At 47.7% G+C, this 21020-nt stretch overlaps 2 protein-coding genes across 10 annotated transcripts; both read right to left on the bottom strand.

The window, feature by feature from the left end:
* Positions 1-1007: 1007 nt before the first annotated feature.
* Positions 1008-10717, bottom strand: LOC310670441 (uncharacterized protein). Of its 3 annotated transcripts, none has more exons than XM_083425811.1 (5): positions 8910-10717; positions 4745-4922; positions 4486-4612; positions 3240-3320; positions 1008-2631 (listed from the first exon to the last, which is right to left on the bottom strand). In XM_083425811.1, exons 2-5 carry the CDS (start codon positions 4817-4819, stop codon positions 1265-1267), a joined length of 1650 nt encoding a protein of 549 aa, XP_083281937.1. In that variant the 5' UTR covers positions 4820-4922; positions 8910-10717; the 3' UTR covers positions 1008-1264. The 3 variants fall into 3 exon arrangements, with proteins under 3 accessions (XP_083281937.1, XP_083281936.1, XP_083281938.1); XM_083425810.1 differs by having other exon boundaries at positions 3240-3323; positions 8910-10710; XM_083425812.1 differs by lacking the exon at positions 3240-3320 and having other exon boundaries at positions 8910-10710.
* A 1590-nt stretch (positions 10718-12307) lies between these two features.
* On the bottom strand, positions 12308-20338 carry LOC310670611 (uncharacterized protein). 7 transcript variants are annotated; one of them, XM_083426197.1, is made up of 6 exons: positions 20232-20338; positions 17660-17831; positions 17299-17425; positions 15940-16023; positions 13995-15132; positions 12308-13913 (listed from the first exon to the last, which is right to left on the bottom strand). In XM_083426197.1, exons 2-5 carry the CDS (start codon positions 17732-17734, stop codon positions 14012-14014), a joined length of 1407 nt encoding a protein of 468 aa, XP_083282323.1. In that variant the 5' UTR covers positions 17735-17831; positions 20232-20338; the 3' UTR covers positions 12308-13913; positions 13995-14011. The 7 variants fall into 7 exon arrangements, with proteins under 7 accessions (XP_083282323.1, XP_083282325.1, XP_083282327.1 ...); XM_083426199.1 differs by having other exon boundaries at positions 15940-16020; XM_083426196.1 differs by having other exon boundaries at positions 13211-13938; positions 14020-15132.
* Between the last annotated feature and the right edge of the window lie 682 nt (positions 20339-21020).

Here is a 21020-nt window from a genome sequence, read left to right as displayed (position 1 = left end):
ATCTTTTTTACATCTCCAGCAGGTTGGCGATCTACCTTTGTACATTTTAGCAAGTTTTGCTGGAGTGTGGTGCCAGCTATATAGCATTTTCATAAGGATTTCCCTGAGATTATAGCACGCTGTGAATCTGATATCCTCCTTCCATCCTTCCCATTGTTCCATTTAGATATTATATCCAAGGTCTTGTGCCCATCTCACCGTTGCAGCTTTAACTTGCTCTTCTTTCACTTCCCATTCTTTATTGAGTTAGCTCTTTTTCAAATTTAGATGTTTCTTATGCCAGGCCTTCTCTCTTGTCTAAATCCAACCTTTGGTTTATTTGGACTTAAGTACTTTGGTTCTTAAACAAGGTGGTACTTCCTGTGAGTTACACACCCCTTTGACAACCCTTTTCCTGAGGTACTCCAAGCAACAGACCCAAGGCATCTCCACACCCCTCTAAACTGGTTTGGGACACTTCTCTTTTTCTAGAAGAATCTCTCCCCTCCTGACTGGAATGAGACCTAAGTAGACTGTATCTTTCCAGCTTCTACTTCTCCTGGCTCAGCCTCAGCCTCCCAGTTAATTCCTGGCCTGTTACTCTTACAGCACACGAAACACCATCCTTCATCCTAAGCTCAGAGACTTCTTTCTCTAGCTTGTGATATATTCCTCAGAGTCTATGTTTCTACCCAGAACCAAGTCTCTCTCCTCTCATTCCCTATCCCCAGCCTGAAACCTGTCTCTCCAAAACCTGTCCTTTTCAACTCCCTCTCCTGGAACCCCGGCCAATCAGAAGCAGTCATTTGTTAACCATTTGCTGGCAGGGAAAAAGAAAACACTTGTTGAGCCCACCTGCCCAGCAAAACAAACTTTCCGTCACACTCCATTTTCCACAACTCTCCATTCCCACCTCTCTCTGCCAAAGACCAAATATCAACGGACTCTCAGCACATGTTCACTCACAATGAGCATTCCAGAATCACATTGTGCACACCGCTAACGGTACATTATAGCTTTCATCATACTTACTATTATGAGACATTTTATTTGCTTTAATACACGTATGTACATCTTTCCATACAAACACCAGAACATCAAATACACTCCATGCATTTACACTTGATTGTTCCCTATATGAGTTTGTAGATATGAGGTACAAAGTGAACTCTATGGGGAAAACGTGGCATACTCCATAAAACTAAATGGGTTCTCTCCCGTGACCGTCAGCAGGCGTTATTTAAGACCTCCATTGTAACTGAAACACGTTTCACACGCCTTTCATTTAGGCAATTGCTTCTCTGTGAGATTTTTGATGTTTTGTAAGAGATCCACTCTGACTGAAACCCATCCCACACTCCATACATTTATATGGTTTCTCCCCTGTGTGAGTTCGTTGATGTCTACTAAGGTGTGAACTCTGAATGAAGCTCTTTCCACACTCCAAACATCTAAATGGTTTCTCCCCGGTGTGAATTCGTTGATGTACTGTAAGTTTTATACAATCACTGAAACCCTTCCCACAATCCTTACAATTAAATGGTTTCTCCCCGGTGTGACTTCGATGGTGCACATTGAGTTGCCAACTATACATGAAGCACTTTCCACACTCCATACATTTATATGGTTTCTCACCTGTGTGAGTTTGTTGATGTCTACTAAGGTGTGAACACTGAATGAAGCTCTTTCCACACTCCATACATCTAAATGGTTTCTCCCCTGTGTGAATTCGTTGATGTCTAGCAAGAGATCCATTCTCAGTGAAGCTCATTCCGCAATCCAGACATTTAAATGGTTTTTCCCCTGTGTGAATTCCTTGATGTCTAGTAAAGTTTCCATTTGTACTGAAGCTCTTTCCGCACTCCAGACATTTAAAAGGTTTCTCCCCTGTGTGAATACGTTGATGTACAGTAAGGTGTGGACCATGACTGAAGCTCTTCCCACAATCCGTACATCTAAATGGTTTCTCCCCAGTGTGACTTCGTTGATGTAAGGTAAGGTTTCGACTTTCACTAAAGCTCTTCCCACATTCCATACATTTAAATGGTTTCTCCCCGGTGTGAATTCGTTGATGTACAGTAAGTCTTTCATTTAAACTGAAGCTCTTTCCGCACTCCAAACATTTAAATGGTTTCTCCCCTGTGTGAGTTCGTAGATGTATTGTAAGTTTTCCACTTACACTGAAGCTCTTCCCACACTCCATACATTTAAAAGGTTTCTCCTCTGTGTGAGTTCGTTGATGTACAGTAAGTTTTCCACTCTCACTGAAGCTCTTTCCACAATCCTTGCATCTAAATGGTTTCTCTTCTGTGTGAGTTCGTAGATGTACAGTAAGGTGTGAACACTGCCTGAAGCTCTTTCCACACTTTATACATTTATATGGTTTTTCCCCTGTGTGAATTAGCTGATGATTTCTAAGGCTGCTACAATAAGCGAAACTTTTCCCACACTCCATACATCTGAATGGTTTCTCCCCTGTGTGAATTCGTTGATGTACAGTAAGTTTTCCTCTTTCACTGAAGCTCTTTCCACACTCTATACATTTAAAGAGTTTCTCCCCAGTTTTAGTTTGTAGATGTGTGCTAAGGTGTTCACTCACACTGAAGTACTTTACAGATGGCCCTTCAATATTCTGATTGCCTTCTCCATCACCTGGTTTAAAGTGGGGGATAGGAAAATATTGTTAGATATTCAATGAATAGAACAAAGCAACTCAACACAGAGCAAGACCGATCAGCACCTTCTCTTCTTTTAACATCTCCTGGATTCCTTTCTCTCCTATGTACCAAATTTGTATGAAAGGAAAGGAAATCTAAAAATAGTCTCAAGAACCCTTAGTATCCAGTTCTACCTTCAACTCCCATGTAACACTGAACACCAAGAGAAACCTTCTATGCTGAGCTGAGGCATCTATGACCCTCCAGATGTGGTTGGACTCTAAGTAGCGTCAACCCAAGTAAAGATGGCCAATGACCACGGATGATGGGAGTTGTAGTGTAGCAACCTCTGGAGGGGGACACTTCCCCCATCTTCCCCCTCCTGTGAAAATGCTACGCCTCTGTATTCAGTTTCCTCCTTCCTCCATGATCTGTAATATCTCACTAATACATTCCAACCAACTGTACACATCACCTAAACCTGCATCAGGATGCTGGCAAAGATTGGCCCTTGTTCTGATCCAAAAGGGATCTTTTTGTATTCCTACACACTGAAAGGAGACATAGAAAGTTACAGCCTCACAGCAAAGTGGAAGTATGTACCTCTCAATTGTTCCAGGACAACATCCCTGTATTTTTCTGTTCCAAGCGACGAGATGAGCTCAGACTTGAGTATCAGAGTCTCTGTTATGAGGAATAAGTAAAACAGAAGTGCTGTTTATGTCATATGTGACTGTAAAAATATTCAAAAATATTAATCTTGTGAAACAAAGACAGCAAAGTATATGGTGGCCCATTAAAAGTTGATAAACGACACTGACCAGCAAACCTCATGCCACCATTATTACCCTGTGAGCCTCTTTGTAGATTTTACATAGGTTTTTTGGGGAAATTCATACCACAATATCAGCTTACGAAGAGTTACCTACTGACAAAAGTACAGAGTTGCTATAAACTACAATCTTCAACATCAGCTTCATTGGGCTGGTCATGTTGTTCGGATGCCTGATTATTGCCTTCAAAAGAAACCACTCTGTTCCCAATTTAAGAATGGAAAGGGAAATAACGGAGGACAACAAAAGAGGTTTCAAGACGCTCTCTAGGGAAATTTTTAAAAATGCAGCATAATCTCATAAAATTGGGAAGCATTGGCCTGTGAGCGCTCAAATTGGAGAATAAAGGTAAAGGTAAAGGGACCCCTGACCATTAGGTCCAGTCGTGGCCGACTCTGGGGTTGCGGCGCTCATCTCGCTTTATTGGCTGAGGGAGCCGGCGTACAGCTTCAGGGTCATGTGACCAGCATGACTAAGCCGCTTCTGGCGAACCAGAGCAGCACACGGAAACGCCGTTTACCTTCCCGCCGAAGCGGTACCAATTTATCTACTTGCACTTTGACGTCCTTTCGAACTGCTAGGTTGGCAGGAGCAGGGACCGAGCAACGGGAGCTCACCCCGTTGAGGGGATTCGAACCATCGACCATCTGATCGTCAAGTCCTAGGCTCTGTGGTTTAACCCACAGTGCCACCCGCCCTTTACCAAAGGTTTAATGGACTTCGAAGAAACACAAACTCAGGCCAAAAGGGAGAAACAAGCTAAGAGGAAAGCATGTTTGGCAAACTCTCGCAGTGATTAATTCCTGACTGGAAACCTATGTCCCCACTGCGGAACGATGTGCGGATCCAGAATTGGACTCACTTATGGACACCATTAAGATCACGTTCATGGAAGACAATCTTACTCAGCTATGAGTGGTCACCAAAGAGGAAGACATGACATGAACAAATGGTTTAAACAGGAGATCCACACCTTCAACGTCTAACAGCCAAGAGGAATAAAAATCTGCCCTTACCCAGAGAGGCCACCATCTCATAATTCTCCTCCATGACTTCCTTGTGCAGAGCTCTTTGGCCTGGATCCAGCAGAGCCCACTCCTCCTCCGTGAAAAACACAGCCACCTCCTCAAAGGTCAAGAGGGCCTGGAAGAAGAAGTAGAGGAAGAAAACAGAGCTTCTCTTAGATCCCCATCATCCCCACTCAACACAGAGGGAGGCTGGGTGGTCCCATCTGTGCCTCTTCCCTCCTCCCTGCTCCCGTTGCTCTTTCTCTACCTGAGGAAGCTGCCTGGCTCCTCTTTCCACTCCACCTCTGAGAAGAGGCCGTTCAGAGGGGGTCTCAGAGGCCATTGCGTTGCCAGCAGAAAGGACGGAGAAGGAGGAGGTGTAAACTGGGCCACTTCTGGGACTCTCTCAGCTGTTGCCACGATGCACTTCAATGCAGGGAGCAGCTCTTTAAGGAGAACAAATCAGAAATTATTATTATTATTAATTATTTAATCTATATACCGCCCTATTCCAGGAGTTCTATGGGCGGTTCACAGAAAAGCGGGTTTTTTTAGGGAGACATTTACAATAATAATAATAATAATAATAATAATAATAATAATAATAATATATTTGTACCCTGCCCATCTGGCTGGGTTTCTCCAGCCACTCTGGGCGGCTTCCACAGAGACCAAAAATACACTAAAATGTCACACATTAAAAACTTCCCTGAACAGGGCTGCCTTAAGATGTCTTCTGGATGTCAGGTAGTTGTTTATCGCTTTGACATCTGATGGGAGGGCGTTCCACAGGGCGGGCGCCACTACCAAGAAGGCCCTCTGCCTGGTTCCCTGTAGCTTTGCTTCTCGCAGCGAGGGAACTGCCAGAAGGCCCTCGGCCCTGGACCTCAGCGTCCGGGGATAACAATGGGGGTGGAGATGCTCCTTCAGGTATACTGGGCCGAGGCTGTTTAGGGGGTGAAAGGTCAACACCAACACTTTGAATTGTGCTAGGAAACGTACTGGGATCCAATGTAGGTCTTTCAAGACCGGTGTTATGTGGTCTCGGCGGCCGCCCCCAGTCACTAGTCTAGCTGCCGCATTCTGAATTAGTTGTTTCCGGGTCACCTTCAAAGGTAGCCCCATGAAGAGCGCATTGCAGTAGTCCAAGCGGGAGATAACTAGAGCATGCACCACTCTGGAGAGACAGTCTGCGAGCAGGTAGGGTCTCAGCCTGCGTACCAGGTGGAATTGGTAGACAGCTGTCCTGGATACAGAATTGACCTGCACCTCCATGGACAGGTGTGAGTCCAAAATGACTCCCAGGCTGCGCACCTGGTCCTTCAGGGGCACAGTTACATTCAGGACCAGGGAGTCCTCCACACCAGTCCGCCCCCTGACCCCCCAAAACAGTACTTCTGTCTTGTCAGGATTCAACTTCAATCCATTAGTCGCCATCCATCCTCCAACCGCCTCCAGGCACTCACACTGGACCTTCACCGCCTTCACTGGTTCTGATTTGAAAGAGAGGTAGAGCTGGGTATCATCTGCATATTGATGGACACCCAGTCCAAACCCCCTGATGATCTCTCCCAGCAGCTTCATATAGATGTTAAAAAGCATGGAGGAGAGGATGGAACCCTGAGGCACCCCACAAGTGAGGGCCAAGGGGTCTGAACACTCATCCCCCCCACCACTTTCTGAACACGGCCCAGGAGGAAGGAGCGAAACCACTGTATGACAGTACCCCCAGCTCCCAGCCCCTCAAGACGGTCCAGAAGGATGTTATGGTCGATGGTATCAAACGCTGCTGAGAGATCCAGCAGAACTAGGAAACAGCTCTCACCTTTGTCCCTAGCTCATAGAATCATAGAATCATAGAATCATAGAGTTGGAAGAGACCACAAGGGTCATCGAGTCCAACCCCCTGCCAAGCAGGAAACACCATCAGAGCACTCCTGACATATGGCTGTCAAGCCTCTGCTTAAAGACGTCCAAAGAAGGAGACTCCACCACACTCCTTGGCAGCAAATTCCACTGTCGAACAGCTCTTACTGTCAGGAAGTTCTTCCTAATGTTTAGGTGGAATCTTCTTTCTTGTAGTTTGGATCCATTGCTCCGTGTCCGCTTCTCTGGAGCAGCAGAAAACAACCTTTCTCCCTCCTCTATGTGACATCCTTTTATATATTTGAACATGGCTATCATATCACCCCTTAACCTCCTCTTCTCCAGGCTAAACATGCCCAGCTCCCTTAGCCGTTCCTCATAAGGCATTGTTTCCAAGCCTTTGACCATTTTGGTTGCCCTCCTCTGGACACGTTCCAGTTTGTCAGCTCGCCGGAGATCATCAACCAGCGCGACCAAGGCAGTTTTAGTCCCATGATGAGGCCTGAATCCCGACTGGAAGGGATCCAAATGGTCCGCATCTTCCAGGCGTGCCTGGAGTTGGTCAGCAAACACTCGCTCAATCACCTTGCCCAAGAATGGAAGATTTGAGACTGGGCGATAGTTGGCCATACTGGCGGGGTCTAAAGATGTTTTTTTAAGAAGCGGTTTAATGACCGCTTCTTTCAGTGGATCTGGGAACGTTCCCTCACAGAGGGAAGCATTCACCACCCCGCAGAGCCCATCGCCCAGCCCTTCCCGCCTTGCTTTTATTAGCCAGGATGGGCAAGGATCAAGGAGACAGGTGGTTGGTTTCACGCGTCCAAGCAGCCTGTCCACATCCTCGGGGGTGATGGATTGAAATTGATTCCATACAACTTGACCAGACAGAGCTCTAGCACTCTCCCGCCGTGGCCCTGCTCCCACGGTGGTGTCTAGCTCCTTCCGAATATGAGTGATTTTATCTGCAAAAAACTTTGCAAAATCGTTGCAGCAGATCTTGGGGTCTTTACAAGGCCCCGGTGGTAAAGGTGGTTCCGTTAAATTGCGGGCCACCTGAAAGAGTCTCCTGCTACTATTTTCTGCAGATGCAATAGAGGCGGTGAAGAAAGTCTTCTTCGCCGTCGCTATCGCCACTTGGTAGGCTCGACGTTGAGCTCTAACCTGTGTCCGGTCAGATTTGGAATGAGTTTTCTGGCACTGACGCTCTAGCCGTCTCAGCGATTGTTTCATCGCCCTCAGCTCCGAAGAAAACCACGGGGCTGTCCGGGCTCCATGCAAACAGAGAGGGCGCTTCGGAGCTAGACAGTCGATAGCCCTGGTTAACTCCGCATTCCAGTGGGCCACCAGGGAATCAGCTGAAAGGCCATCAACGTGGGATAAAGCATCCCCTACCACTCTCTGGAAACCATCTGGCTCCATTAAGTGGCGGGGGCGGACCATCCAAATTGGTCCCACCTCCCTGCAGAGGGGAAGGGTCACGGAGAAGTCCAGTTGCACCAGGAGGTGATCTGACCATGGCACTTCTTTTGTTTCACTTTTACTTAGTGTCAGATCACCCACATCACTAGAGGTGAACACCAGGTCTAAGGCATGTCCATGACTATGAGTTGGGCCAAACTTATTCAGGGACAGCCCAATGGAGGCCATGCTTTCCACGAAGTCCTGAGCGGCCCCTTGTAAGGTCGTGCCGGCATGGATGTTAAAATCCCCTAGGACAACCAAACTAGGTGTCTCCATGAGAACATCCGCCATGACCTGAAGCAGCTCGGACAGGGAATCCTTGGTGCAGCGGGCAGGTCGGTACACCAAAAGGAATCCTGTACTGCCCCTATTGCCCAACTTCCAGAACATGCACTCAGAGAACTGGGTCTTCCCAGTAGAATGCGTGATGCAAGCTAATGACTTCCTAAAAATCACTGCAACCCCCCCCCCACCCATATGACCTGGGTTGCTGTGCGTAAGAGAAACCTGGTGGGCAAGCAGCGGCAAGGACAGGCCCATCTGCTTCATCCAACCAGGTCTCTGTCACACATGCCAGGTCAAATCCTCCATCCACAATCAAGTTGTGGATGGCAGTGGTTTTATTCATCATTGACCTGGCATTACACAGCAACACCTTCAGGTCATGTGGGTTTCCCCTGTTGATTCCAGTATCCATCCGGTCAAGGCCAGACCCAGAGGTAGGGATAGTCTTCAAACAACGACTAAACCTGCCTCCTCAGTAATGACATGGTCTGGTCTTAGCGTAACTCCTCCTCCTGCCCATGATCACTGAGATCAGATGTCCCAGTGCTTCCCCCCCTGTGGAACTTGTCCCAGCCATCGTGTTGGCTGGGCCCCCACTCCCAGGCAGCCCTGATCCCGCCCCTTAAAAATAAAACACAAACTATACACAACCAATAAAACAACAAAAAACAAAAACAGAGCAATTATACTAAAATGAATCCCCAACCCAATATCCATCCATCCCACCCACCCACCCCCAACAAAGCAAAAAAGGAAAAAAAGGAAAAAAAATTAAAATGCCACCGACTGCTTGAGGACATTTTAAAACACAGATAGCATACCTTTTACAAATTATAAATATTGTAGCCTTATTAGACTTCACCGACTGGTGGGGTCTGCGTTGCTCCCGGGAGGGAGGAAGGAAATCAAATGACACCGAGGTTGATTCAGAGAAAGAGTTTATTCTGCTACCGGACAGCAGAAGGCACTTGCATGGTCAGTCCACAGCAAGTCCAAAGAAATGAGACATTTCATGCAGTAAATCTATCCTCCAGGCACCCTCCCCCCCCCTTCCCCAGGAATCCAGCCACGCAGGTTGACATCACAGATGTTCCCTGCTCCAGTACTCTTGACCATAAAAGGGTGTTCCTATTCCTATTCTCTTATCCCGGAGAGGTCACCAACTCCTGGCTCTATTCCCGGACTAAGTCTGTGCGTCAGAGTGTGGCAAGGATGTAAGATAAGAGAGACACTGGAACAGCCCAAGCTGCCACAGGCTGATAAAGGAGAGCGCTTTGAGCACTTGTTTATACAGTTGGGTTTTGGCAGAAGAGCTCAAGTTAGAGCATTTTAGAAATGCTCCCTTGGAGGAGAAAAAATGGGGATTTTAGGTCAGTTTCAAACTGACTGCACATAAACTCCTTCCTTCAATATCAATACTCATAAACTAATGCTCATAAATTCTAATTACAAAGGCAGGGAACTAGAAGGATATAATCCTTTCTACAGGAACTTTATAATACTATAAGCTGCCTCAGTCTTTAGGGGGCCTTCAGCTTTGGTTTGGAAAGTTCTAGGATCAAATCCCAAACTCTTAATGAAGCTTTGCAGAAAGCATTATAGAGGAAATCAGGAGAAGCCTCTCTTTGGAAAGAAAAAGCATGAAAAACGGACACCCCCCCCCCCCAAGTCCAGCTGGGGAGGGGGCATTTTTTAAATTGCTCCAGTCTTTGCCTTGAAGCTTTTTAAAGGGCTCCTGAGACCTTGATCAGTTTCAAATCCTGCCATCCATGGGCCCCTTTCCCTTGCCAAGCAGGAGGGAAACTGACGGGTGCTTTTTCAAGCTTCAGGAAATGGAAAATGCGCCTCTTCCCTCCAGTTTTGGGGCACAAAAGCAGCACAGCAACCCCTCCCCAACTGCACCCCCAACATGGGAAACCCAACAGGGCTCTTTCCTTTGTGCCAAAGCAACCTCAGCCGGCCAGACTAGGATTTCTGAAAGGGGAGGGGGGGCTCCCCCTTCCTTCTCACATCAGCCTCTTTCTTACTCAGGAAGCTCCGGAGGCCGATTTTCCCTTGACACTGTCCACCTCTCACCCCCCACCCAATTCGAAATCTCCCCCCTCTCTCCCACTCCAGAGGCGACTCTCTTCTCCAGCTGCTTCCCCTGCACCAAAGCAGACTCCCTCCCACCCTCCATATCTCTCCCCCCCCTCCTATACAGGGATGCCAACTTGAATAAAATAGTGGGGGCAGCTCTTCCAAATATCTTATGGGGAGGGGAGAAGACCCCTCGGGCCCCATTGAGTTGGCTCCTATGCTTTCATGATCCCGACTCAGCCAGGGGGCGGCAGTTCAGGGTTCTGGGGTTCATCCTGCAGGGCAAACCTTGTTTCGGGGAGAGGCAGCCCCCGTAGCCGCTTGCAGAGGGAAAGGGGGAGCCCTTCCTTGCTTTAATGCCCCCCTCCCCTCCCCCCCCCTGTCGCCCTGTTTGTAGATTCACGGGGAGGAAATGCAAATTCTTCTCCCTCCCTGCACCCCAAATCACCCCCCCCCGAAATGTTGTACCTTCCCCCTCCTCCTTTGCCGGCCTCCTTCTGTTCCGGGGATGTGCATGGAGACCCCACCCCTCCAACATTGCCTCTACCCCCCCTCGCCCTCCTCCATCACTTCCTGCCTCGCTAGGAAGCGAGTTCGTTCACCCAGGGGAGGGGGAGGGGCAGGAGATTGCCCCCCCCCATTGGAAGCCGAGTCCTAGGAATATAGTGGGAAGGGACCCCCCCCCCCGGCCATGGAGCCCAGTGTCCCTCAGCCTTTTCCCGACCATGGCCCCCTCCCGACCTTATTTCATTCCTGTGCTCCCCGCCCCCCTGCCCTGCCAGGAGAAAGGTAGCTATTTAAATATTTTGCTTGTACATAGTGCATGTTTCCTTTATAGTTTTTATTTAGAAATCCACTGTTACCAGAAATTGGAGAGGGGGAGAGGCCTCCCCCCCCCAACACTATGAGGCAAAGAGTCTCTGCTGGCCAGATCAGAGAATTGCTGCTGCTGATGAGAGGCGAAAGGGGGGTGGGAGGTGGGGGCTCTGGGTGCAATGATAAAGAGGGGAGGGGTGTAAAGTTGCACAACATTGAACCACCAGAAGGAAGGGGAGGAAAGGAAAGGATTTGGTTGGTCGTGGGGTGAAACTGGCACAACTGGTTCCCTGTTCCAATCAGGCTAGGGGGGGGGTTCGGGGGGGGGGGGAGAGCCCTTCTGTAGTTCGTCTCGGGAAGCAAAATATCTCCCCCCCCCCGGAGTCTGGTTGATCTCTCCGCTTCCAAGAGGATCCCGCAATGCAAACCTTGTTTGGGGGAGAGGACGCCCCCCCCGACCTTGCAGCCGATTGCACGTTGCCTCTCCTGGTTCCCAGAGGGAAAGGGGGGAGCCCTTCCTTGCTTTCATCCCCCCCGCATCCTTCCCCCTTCCCTGCTGATTGTAGATTCAGGTGGAAGAAAAGCAAATTCTTCTCCCTCCCTGCACCCCAAATCACCCCCATCCGAAATGTTGCACCTTTTCCCTCCTCCTTCTCTTTCGGGGATGTGCATTGGGACCCCCCCCGCCCTGCTCCGTCACTTCCTGCCTCTCTAGGAAGCGAGTTTGTTCACCCAGGGTGACCCCCCTCCCTGCAAGCAGAGACCTAGGAATGTAGTGGGAAAGGACCCTCCCCCACCATGCTTTGGTCCCAGGTGCAATCCTGGCAGGCAAAGAGACCCTGTTGGCATCCGTCTGTCTTGGGGGGCGATGGAGGTTGGGGCCTTTGGGGGTGAAGTCCACCTGTGGGCAGCTTGCAGCACCTGCTGTGGCTGCTTCAGGTCATGGGCAAATGCTCAATGCCAGCAGAGGGAGGAGCAACTCCAGATGAACTCCACTTTCAGCCTCCAATACTGCCTGCTCTTTCTACAGATTTCTGAAAGATGGGCCAGTTATGGGGGCAGAGATTTCTCTCTGCACAGGGAGATGACTCTCCTGAAACCACTGGCAATGCCCACATTTCCCTGTGCCACCTTCCCTCCCCATGATGGTTGTTCCCCTCAGCACCTCTTTTATGCCGGCTGCCACCTGGGATTTTGTCCCCTTTGCAGTTAATGTACCCATGAATGAGAAGAGAAGGTAAAACAATGAATTTATAAAATATAAACAACGTAGGATTTATAAAATACAAACAACGTAGGATATTTTAAGGATTACTTTCCAGTCTTTCTGTGTTTTCGTTGTTCCTTTATTGCAACTATAAAAATGTGATTTATGCTGCTGTTCTAATAATAATAATAATAATTTATTTATTTATACCCCGCCCATCTGGCTGGGTCCCCCCAGCCACTCTGGGTGGCTTCCAACAAAACACTAAAATAACCTATTAAACATTAAAAGCTTCGCTAAACAGGGCTGCCTTCAGATGTCTTCTAAAAGTCTGGTAGTTGTTGTTCTCTTTGACATCTGGTGGGAGGGCGTTTCACAGGGCGGGTGCCACTACCAAGAAGGCCCTCTGCCTGGTTCCCTGTAACTTGGCTTCTCACAGCGAGGGAACCGCCAAAAGGCCCTCGGCGCTGGACCTCAGTGTCCGGGCATAAGCTGGGAGTTGGACTAGAAGACCCTGGACTCCCTTTAAACTCCAGAGTTCTAGGATTCCAGAGCCAACCCTGCTTCCTAAACACCACTGTTGTGCTCTACTTTCCCCAACTCTGGATTCCCAATTCTCTCTGCCAGAGACCAAATATCAGTGGATTCTCAGCCCATGTCCACACTCAATGAGCCCTTGAGAGTCACATTCTGCACATCCCTAACAGTACATTGCATCTTTCATATACAGTGGTACCTCAGGTTAAGTACTTAATTCGTTCCGGAGGCCCGTTCTGAAACTGTTCTTAACCTGAAGCACCACTTTAGCTAATGGGGCCTCCTGCTGCCACCACGCCACCACCGCATGATATTTCTGTTCTCATCCTGAAGCAAAGTACTTAACCCGAGGTAATATTTCTGGGTTAGCAGAGTCTGTAACCTGAAGCGTATGTAACCAGAGGCACCACTGTATGAGACTTTACCTTCATTGCCTTAATACATGTATGTACAACTTTCCATACAAACATCAGAAAATCAAAATTACTCCATGCATTTACAATTGATTTTTCCTTATATGAGTTTGCTGATATGAGGGACAAAGTGAACTCTCTGGGAAAAACATGACATACTCCATAAAACTAAATGGGTTCTCCCCCGTAACACTATGTAAGTGCTTATTAAGAACTTCATTATAACTGAAATACTTTCCACACTCCTTCCATTTAAACAGTTGCTTCTCTGTGAAATCTTTGATGTCTTCTAAGAGTTCCATTTCCATTGAAGCCCTTTCCACACTCTATACATTTAAATGGTTTCTCCCCTGTATTAGTTCGTTGATGTCTTTTAAGAGCTCCATTCCGATTAAAGCATTTCCCACAATTCATACATTTAAATGGTTTTTTTCCCCTTTGTGAGTTTGTTGATGTGTAGTAAGGCCTGCACTCTGACTTAAGCTCTTTCCACATACCATACATCTAAATCAGGCATGTCCAAAGTCGGTTTATTCCGGCCCCTGTGGCAGTTTATTTCCTGGGGTAAAATCCTAAAAAAAACTCAAAAACCTTGGGGGGAAATCCCGCCAAAAGCTCAACAACTTCAATCCTAAAAAAACAACTTTGGTCAGTCCCCCCTCATATTCACTTCATCAAATCTGACCCTCTTTGAAAAAAGTTTGGACACCCCTGATCTAAACGGTTTCTCCCTTGTGTGAATTTGTTGATGTATGGCAAGTCTCCTATTTTTACTGAAGCTCTTCCCACTCTATACATCTAAATGGTTTTCCCTGGGTGAATTCGTTGATATTAGATAAGTCTTCCATTTTTACTGAAGCTCTTTTTAGCACTACATACATTTAAAGGGTTTCTCCACTGTGTGAGATCGCTGGTGTCTTCTAAGAGTTCTACTATCACTGAAACCCTTCCCACAATCCATACATTTAAATGGTTTCTCTCCTGTATGAGTTCGTTGATGTGTTGCAAGAGCTCCACTCTGACTGAAACCCTTCCCACAAATACATTTAAATGGTTTACTCCCGGTGTGACTTTGTTGGTGCACAGTGAGTCTTCCGCTACAAATGAAGCTCTTTCCACACTCCAAACATTTATATGGTTTCTCCCCTGTATGAGTTCGTTGATGCAGAGTAAGGCTTCCACTGGCACTGAAGCACTTTCCACAAACCGTACATTTGTATGGTTTCTCCCCTGTGTGAGTTCGTTGATGTCTAGTGAGTGTTCCATTGTGACTGAAACTCTGTCCACACTCTAAACATTTAAAGGGTTTCTCCCCTGTGTGAGTTCGTAGATGTATGGTCAGTTTTGAAGCTTCACTGAAGTTCTTTCCACACTCGATACATTTAAATGGTTTCTCCCCTGTATGAGTTCGCTGATGTGTTGCAAGAGCTCCACTATGACTGAAAGCCTTCCCACAAATACATTTAAATGGTTTCTCCCCGGTGTGACTTTGTTGGTGTAGAGTGAGTTTCCCGCTACGAATGAAGGTCTTTCCACACTCCAAACATTTATATGGTTTCTCCCCTGTGTGAGTCCGCTGATGATTTCTAAGCCCTCCACTCTCGGTGAAGCTCTTTCCACAATCCATACATTTAAAGGGCTTCTCCCCTGTGTGAATTCGTTGGTGTATAGTAAGTTTTCCACTCTCACTGAAGCTCTTTCCGCACTCCATACATTTAAAAGGTTTCTCCCCTGTGTGAGTTCGTAGATGTATAGTAAGGTGTGAACATTGTCTGAAGCTCTTTCCACACTGAAAACATCTAAATGGTTTGTTCCCTGTGTGAATTTGTTTATGTACAGTAAGGTTTCCATTTTTACTGAAGCTCTTTCCGCACTCCATGCATTTAAAGGGTTTCTCTCCTGTGTTAGTTTGTAGATAGGTGCTAGGATGTTCACTCACACTTAAGTACTTTGCAGACGGCCCTTCAATATTCTGATTGCCTCCTCCATCACCTGGTTTAAAGTAGAAGATAAGAAAATATTGCTAAGTATTTAAGGAAGAAGATCAAACCTATCCATTCTTAAGGAAATCAGCCCTGGGTGCTCACTGGAAGGACAGATCGTGAAGCTGAGGCTCCAATACTTTGGCCACCTCATGAGAAGAGAAGACTCCCTGGAAAAGACCCTGATGTTGGGAAAGATGGAGGGCACAAGGAGAAGGGGACGACAGAGGACGAGATGGCTGGACAGTGTTCTCGAAGCTACGAACATGAGTTTGACCAAACTGCAGGAGGCAGTGGAAGACAAGTATGCCTCGGACACGACTAAACAACTAAACAACAACAACAATTTAAGGAAATGAACAAGAGAACTTAACACACAGCAAGACCAATCAGCACATTCTCTTTTTTTAACACTTCTAGCATACCTCCCTCTCCTATGTACTAAAGTTTCAGGAAAGGAAAGGAAATCTGAAAATAGCCTGAAGAACCCTTAGTATCCAGTTCTACCTTCAACTCCCATGTAGCACTGAACACCAAGAAAACCCTTCTATATACAGATGAGGCATCTATGGCCTATTCTTCATCTCTCCCCCCCCAAGTGAAAATGCTTTGAGTCTGTGTTGGGTTTTCTCCTTCCTCCCTGATCTGTAATATCTTGCTGATACATTCCAGGAAACTGTTCACATCACCTAAACCTGCACCAGGATGCTGGAAAAGATGGGCCCTCATTCTGATGCAAAAGGGCTCTTGTTATATCCCTACACACTGAAAGGAGACATACAAAGGTACAGCCTCACAGCAAAGTGGAAGTATGTACCTCTCAATTGTTCCAGGACAACATCCCTGTATTTTTCTGTTCCAAGCGAGGAGGTGAGCTCAGATCTGAATATCAGAGTCTCTGCTATGTGGAATAAGTAAAGCAGAAGCGTTGTTTATGTCATATGTGACTGTAAAAGTATCCAAAATAACAATATTTTGTTACAGCAAAGTATCTGGTGGCCCATTAAAAGCTAATAATGACGTCCACCGGAAAACCTCTTTGTAGATTTTACAGAGGGTTTTGTGGGGAATTCATACCACAATATCAGCTTATGAAGAGTTTCCTACAGACAAAAGTACAGTGCTGTCAGGATTTACCAGGCTCCTCTCATACCAAGAAGCGGCAAGCTGGCAGGTTTATTACTCTTAGATTTATTGAGTATTTACACAGTACCTTCAGTCCAAGCCCTCGCAGCTCAGTCCTCTCCCAGTGAGACAGTTGGACCCACTGGGTGACACTGTTGACGCCAGCAGGATATCCTCCACCGGTTGACCCACCTCCTGTTGGGCTGGCGTTGCGCCTCTACTCTACTCTTCTGCCTACTCTGAGGAGACTCGGGCACAGCTGGCCTTCCTCCTCCTCCTCTTGAGCCGGATCTAACAGCGGCAGTTGCTCTGAAGCAGGCTCTGTCTGCCCTGTGCTGTCTTGGGAATTTATAGCCTGCATTCCAGGATGGGACAGACTTCCATCACTCTCAGTGTGAGCAGGATTCAAGCCTCTACCCTCCTTAGCCTGCCCAGCCTTCTTCCCTGGAGTCTACGCAGTCTCACTCTGGGAAGGGACGTCCCTGAGAAGTATTGCTATACACTACAATCTTCAACATCAACTTCATTGGACTGGTCATGTTGTTCAGATGCCTGATTATTGCCTTCAAAACAACTATTCTATTGCCAACTTAAGAATGGAACTTAAGAATGGACAACAAAAGAGGTTTCAAGATGGTCTCAAGGCAAGTCTAAAAAAAAATGCAGTATAAGAACAGAAAATTGGGAAACACTGGCCAGCGAGTGCTCCGACTGGTAAATAACCTTTACCAAAGGCATCATGGACTTTGAAGAACCACAAACTCAGGCCAAAAGGGAGAAGCAAGCTAAGAGGAAAGCACATTTGGCAAACCCTCACCGTGATCAACTCCCACCTGGAGACCTATGTCCCCACTGCCAAAGGATGTGTGGATCCAGAATTGGACTCCACAGTCCCTTACGGACACACCGTTAAGATCATGTTCATGGAAGACAATCTTACTCGGCTACAAGGGGTCACCAAAGAGGAAGACACGGCATGAATAAATGGTTCAAACAGCAGATTCCCAACTTCAACGTCTAACAGCCAAGAGGAATAAAAATCTGCCCCTACCTAGAGAGGCCACCATCTCATAATTCTCCTCCATGACTTCCTTGTGCAGAGCTCTTTGGCCTGGATCCAGCAGAGCCCACTCCTCCTTCGTGAAAAACACAGCCACCTCCTCAAAGGTCAAGAGGGCCTGGAAGAAGAAGGAGAAGAAGAAGAAGAAGAAGAAGAAGAAGAAGAAGAAGAAGAAGAAGAAGAAGAAGAAGAAGAAGGAGGAGGAGGAGGAGGAGGAGGAGGAGGAGGAGGAGGAGGAGGAGAAAACAGGGCTTCTCTTAGATCCCCATCATCCCCACTCAACACAGACGGAGGCTGGGTGGTCCCATCTGTGCCTCTTCCCTCCTCCCTGCTCCCGTTGCTCTTTCCCTACCTGAGGAAGCTGCCTGGCTCCTCTTTCCACTCCACCTGTAAGAAGAGGCCGTTCAGAGGGGGGCTCGGAGGCCATTGCGTTGGCAGTGGAAAGGACAGAGGAGGCGTAAACTGGGCCACTTCTGGGACTCTCTCAGCTGTTGCCACGATGCCCTTCAATTCAGGGAACAGCTCTGAAAAATGCAGAAATTATTATTATTATTGACTGAATTTATGTACTGCCCTAGACTACGAGGTCTGAGAGTGGTTCATAGAAAGGCAGATTTAATTAGGGTGGGAGACATTTACACAGATAGCATACTTTTTACAAATTACAAATACCAATTCTAAAAAATTAATACTCCTAAATTCTAATTACAAATGCAAAATAGAAACACATATTATGAAAAAAATATGAAATAGTTAGTGAAAAAAAGGCACCATGTACCCCAAATTTGGGATTGTTAACAATTTTCATTGATTAAAATGCTGATTGGAGATATCAGGAACTCATCCTCTATGTTTTAATAGCTGTTCAGAAACTCATTGCTCAAAACTGGAAAGCTCTGGAACATTTGAGATTTTCACACCAGAAATAGAAAGTATTGAATCTTGGAGTAAGAACTGGAAAAACGTACTCCTTTCTACAGGAACTTTATAATAATAGAAGCTGCCTCAGTCTTTAGGGGACATTCAGCTTCGGTTTGTAAACTTCTAGGATCAAATCCCAAACTCTTAATGAAGCTTCGCAGAAAGCATTACGGTCAGTACCTCTGCAGACCTCACTTTTCCTTTCCCCCAAACAGCCACCCAGGAAACCAGTTTCTGACCCTTTGATACATTTAGAATAAAGAAAATAAGGGAAACTCCTAAATTATGGGCAGAATTTGCAGTCAGAGGAAAACCAACACCTGGGGGGCACCAGGGTGAAGAAGCTCCAGCCAAGGGGAGCAGATGGAAATATTTAGAGCACTCTATGCGCTAACATGGATTGTAGTTTACGGGACAGAGATAGGAAGTTCAGCGGCTTATGGCCCCCTAGTCCTTCCTCTTAGGAACCTGTGTCTGTGTGTGTGTGTGTGCCCCCCCCCCTTATCTTCCCTACACTATGAGGAAGGACAGGAGGAGAAATAACCAGGGGGTCCAAAACGGGCACAGGGCATCCCTCCTAAGCATGGGGATGAGAGACAGGGTCCAGCACCCAAACTGCAGGGTGGGGAACCTCAGACCCAGGGGCTGAATTGGCCCTCAAGTCACCTCTCTCTTTCTCTCTCTGGCCCTCAGGAATTTCCCCAGCGCCACACCCTCTTTCCAATGCTTCCCAGCTGCCTCCTGGGGGGCTTTTGTGTGGCTGGAAAATATCCCTGGAAGGCAGGCAGCTCCTGGACAAAGCTCAGAGTCAGCCCCATAGCCCCACCCACTCTGCCCTCTGTCCCGCCCATCAACCTGGCTGTCATCCTGGCCCACCTTGCAGGGTTCTGGTGTGAGCATTGCCCAGGTGGTGGGCTTTAGAAGACCTTTAGTATAATAAGACCCTCCTGGCAACCTGGATGGGGACGAGGCCAGGCAGGAGGGAGGCTGGCAGCACCGGCAGAGAAAGTCCCTCAGCACCTCTGCGCTGGGCCAATCCTGCAAGACAGGCCAGATCTCCCACCCCTGGGGGCTTTGATTCTCCTTCCCAACAAAGTCCCAAGAGGATGTCTGGAGAAGCCTCTTTTTGGAAACAAGCGGCATCAAAAACTCATACCTCCTCTTTCCCCCAAGTCCAGCTGGGGAGGGGGCGTTTCTTTAATTCCTCCAGTCTTTGCCAGGAACATATTTAAAGGGCTCCTGAGACCTTGATCACTTTCAAATCCTGCCATCCACGGGCCCATTTCCCTTGCCAAGCAGGAGGGAAACCGGTGGTTTTTCATGCTTCAGGAAATGGAAAATGTGCCTCATCCCTCCAGTTTTGGGGCACAAAAGAAGCACAGCAGACCCCCCCCCCAACTGCACCCCCAACATGGGAAACCCAACAAGGCTCTTTCCTTTGTGCCAAAGCAACCTCAGCCAGCCAGACTAGGATTTCTGAAAGGGGAGCTGGGGGTCTGCCCCCTTCCTTCTCCCATCAGCCTCCGGAGGCCGATTTTCCCTTGACAATGTCCACTTCTCACCACTCCCACTCGAAATCTCCCCCACTCCAGAGGCGACTCTCTTCTCCAGCTGCTTCCCCTGCACCAAAGCAGACTCCCTCCCACCCTCCATATCTCTCTCCCCTCCTATACAGGGATGCCAACTTGAATAAAATAGTGGGGGCAGCTCTTCCAAATATCTTATGGGGAGGGGAGAAGACCCCTCGGGCCCCTATGAGTTGGCTCCTATGCTGTCATGATCCCGACTCAGCCAGGGGGCGGCAGTTCAGGGTTCTGGGGTTCATCCTGAAATGCAAACCTTGTTTGGTGGAGAGGCGCCCCACCGGAGCCGCTTGCAGAGGGAAAGGGGGAGCCCTTCCTTGCTTTCATCCCCCCCCCCCGTGCCCTGTTTGTAGATTCATGGGGAGGGAAAGCGAATTCTTCCTCCCTGCACCCCAAATCTCCCCTCCCGAAATGTTGCACCTTTTCCCTCCTCCTTTGCAGGCCTCCTTCTCTTCCGGGGATGTGCATGGATACCCCACCCCCTCCAACATTGCCTCTACCCCCCCCCGCCCTCCTCCGTCACTTCCTGCCTCTCTAGGAAGCCAGTTCATTGACGGAGGGGGACGGGGGAGGGGCAGGAGATTGGCCCCCTCCCTTCAAGCAGAGACCTAGAAATGTAATGGGAAGGGACCCCCCCCTCCAAGGAGCCCAATGTCCCCAAGCCTTTTCCTGACCATGCCCCCCCTCCCCCGCTGGTAGAAAGGTAGCTGTTTAAATATTTTGCTTGTAAATAGAGCATGTTTTATTTATAAATCTACTGTGTTACTGGAAATTGGAGAGGGGGCTGAGAGACCTCGCCCCCCCCCCCCAATGAGGCAAAAGTCTCCGCTGCACCTTCCCAAATGTAACAGTTCATTGATAAATGTGTCTATGTACTGGCTCCATGGGAAAACCTTTAGAAATTCATATAAAATCACTCCAGTGATGCATTTACACTATTCCAACATTGTTCCAATCAGAAGGGAAAAGCCTACAAGAGGAGAAGTTTGGGATATAGCTAGAGGCAGCCTTATCCCTTGTTGCAGGAACCGCCCCCCCCCCCCCAATCATTCAGTTTGTACAAATTCGACATGCACACACGACATACGCAACACTTCTGTTATAAATTAATAGAAAATCAACTAGACATCGGATTTACACCGGTCCACTTTTATTTTGCTCCATGAAGAAAGGACTATCAAAGGGGATAGGTTTGATACAGGACAGCCA

This window comes from Podarcis tiliguerta (genome assembly GCF_965153285.1).
Source record: "Podarcis tiliguerta genome assembly, chromosome: 2".
NCBI lineage: Eukaryota > Metazoa > Chordata > Lepidosauria > Squamata > Lacertidae > Podarcis > Podarcis tiliguerta.
This window is presented reverse-complemented; position numbering and strand designations above follow the sequence as displayed.